At 46.0% G+C, this 1,278-nt stretch overlaps 1 protein-coding gene across 1 annotated transcript in view; it reads right to left on the bottom strand.

Moving 5' to 3' along the window:
• Window positions 1–1,061, bottom strand: part of LOC101864540 (pyrroline-5-carboxylate reductase 1, mitochondrial) — a 24,901-nt gene extending 23,840 nt beyond the window's left edge. The window contains exon 1 of the mRNA XM_005103161.3: window positions 864–1,061. Within this exon, the coding sequence (XP_005103218.1) occupies window positions 864–966 (103 nt within the window). The 5' untranslated portion in view covers window positions 967–1,061. The remainder of the gene's footprint in view (window positions 1–863) is intronic.
• Between the last annotated feature and the right edge of the window lie 217 nt (window positions 1,062–1,278).

The raw sequence follows: 1,278 nt of genomic DNA, 5'->3' as shown, positions 1-1,278 counted from the left end.
GGGGGGGGGTGCGGTGTAGAAATCTCGTTGACGTCTCCTGCGACACTAATCTCAAAGATCTACTGCGTTTCAAGAGCATTGCATCAGCTGTTGTTGGCTGCGGGGTGAGCTATAGTGACCGGATCAGCTGACGGATGAGCAGCTGTAGCTTCGTTGCAGAACTGCTGCAAGCCAATAATATATAAATATATAGGCAATATACGGACCCTTTTGGGCGCTTTTTCGGTAGTTCCCACCCCACAATTTTATTCACGGGTTTGGACCACAAGAGTAGGGGGGTTTCAGGGGGGCTTGCCCCCCCGACCTAATAAAAACAGGAAGGGGGGTTTCAGGGGGGCACACAAATAGAACTACATTGTATCAATACTTTGCATAAAACATGGGGAAAAAAGAGCAGACATTAGGCCTAGTCTATCTATTCTTCTCAATTCGGCCCTCATTTCCACCCCTCTCTGACTTCTCATACTGTGCCAAGGAATACTGTGCATAAGTGACCACTGCACAGGCACAGACACGCTCTCGCTCGTGTGCATTGTTTTTAAAACTAAACATGACGCTGTGGGTCTAGATCTAAAACTAGATCTAGATCTAGATCTAATCTAGACATTTAGAATCTAGCATCTTCACTGAAAAATGCACACAGTTGCAATTATTCTTTCAGAAAAGTGCATCTGATCTTCTCCATCAGAATTTTGGAACATTCAAACAGGCCATTATCATACTACAACAAATACGATTGCATCCCAAACAGGGCCTCGCTTCCAAGTGCGATAAAAATTCAAAGCGGAAGCGAGATGAACCGGCAAACCGGCATGGCATGTGACATTTCTCTGGACACTAGGTAGATCAAGGTTATGTCTTACCTGAATTAATAAATCCCTTGGCCATGGCTTGCGCCATGCGACCGCCTCCTATGAATCCAACCATGATGTTGCGATTGAATTCTTGGCTTTCCTGTGAGGCCATAATAAATGTGGTTTGGGAGTAGAAGGTATTTATAAACCGTGAGCTTATCGCAGAGTTCCACCGCCTCGCTCTTGCCGCTAGCCGCTAACTGATGACTGAACTGTGGGAATGGTAGGGAACGTTTCATTGGTTCCCCGATGGAGGCTCCGCCTCTCCCGAATTAGAAACTCGGCACGTGGCGAGTGGCGAGATTTAGATCTATCTGGGAGGATAATTTGTTGAGAATCTTGATTTGAAAACGTAGAGGGTCTGGGTAGCCTAGCCTAGGCTGTCTCGATATCATTTTGTGGTATATTGTTACCAGTAGTGAGT

This window comes from Aplysia californica, unplaced genomic scaffold (genome assembly GCF_000002075.1).
Source record: "Aplysia californica isolate F4 #8 unplaced genomic scaffold, AplCal3.0 scaffold00361, whole genome shotgun sequence".
Lineage (NCBI taxonomy): Eukaryota > Metazoa > Mollusca > Gastropoda > Aplysiida > Aplysiidae > Aplysia > Aplysia californica.
Note: the sequence above shows the minus strand (reverse complement) of the source record. Positions and strands in the feature narration are given on the sequence as shown.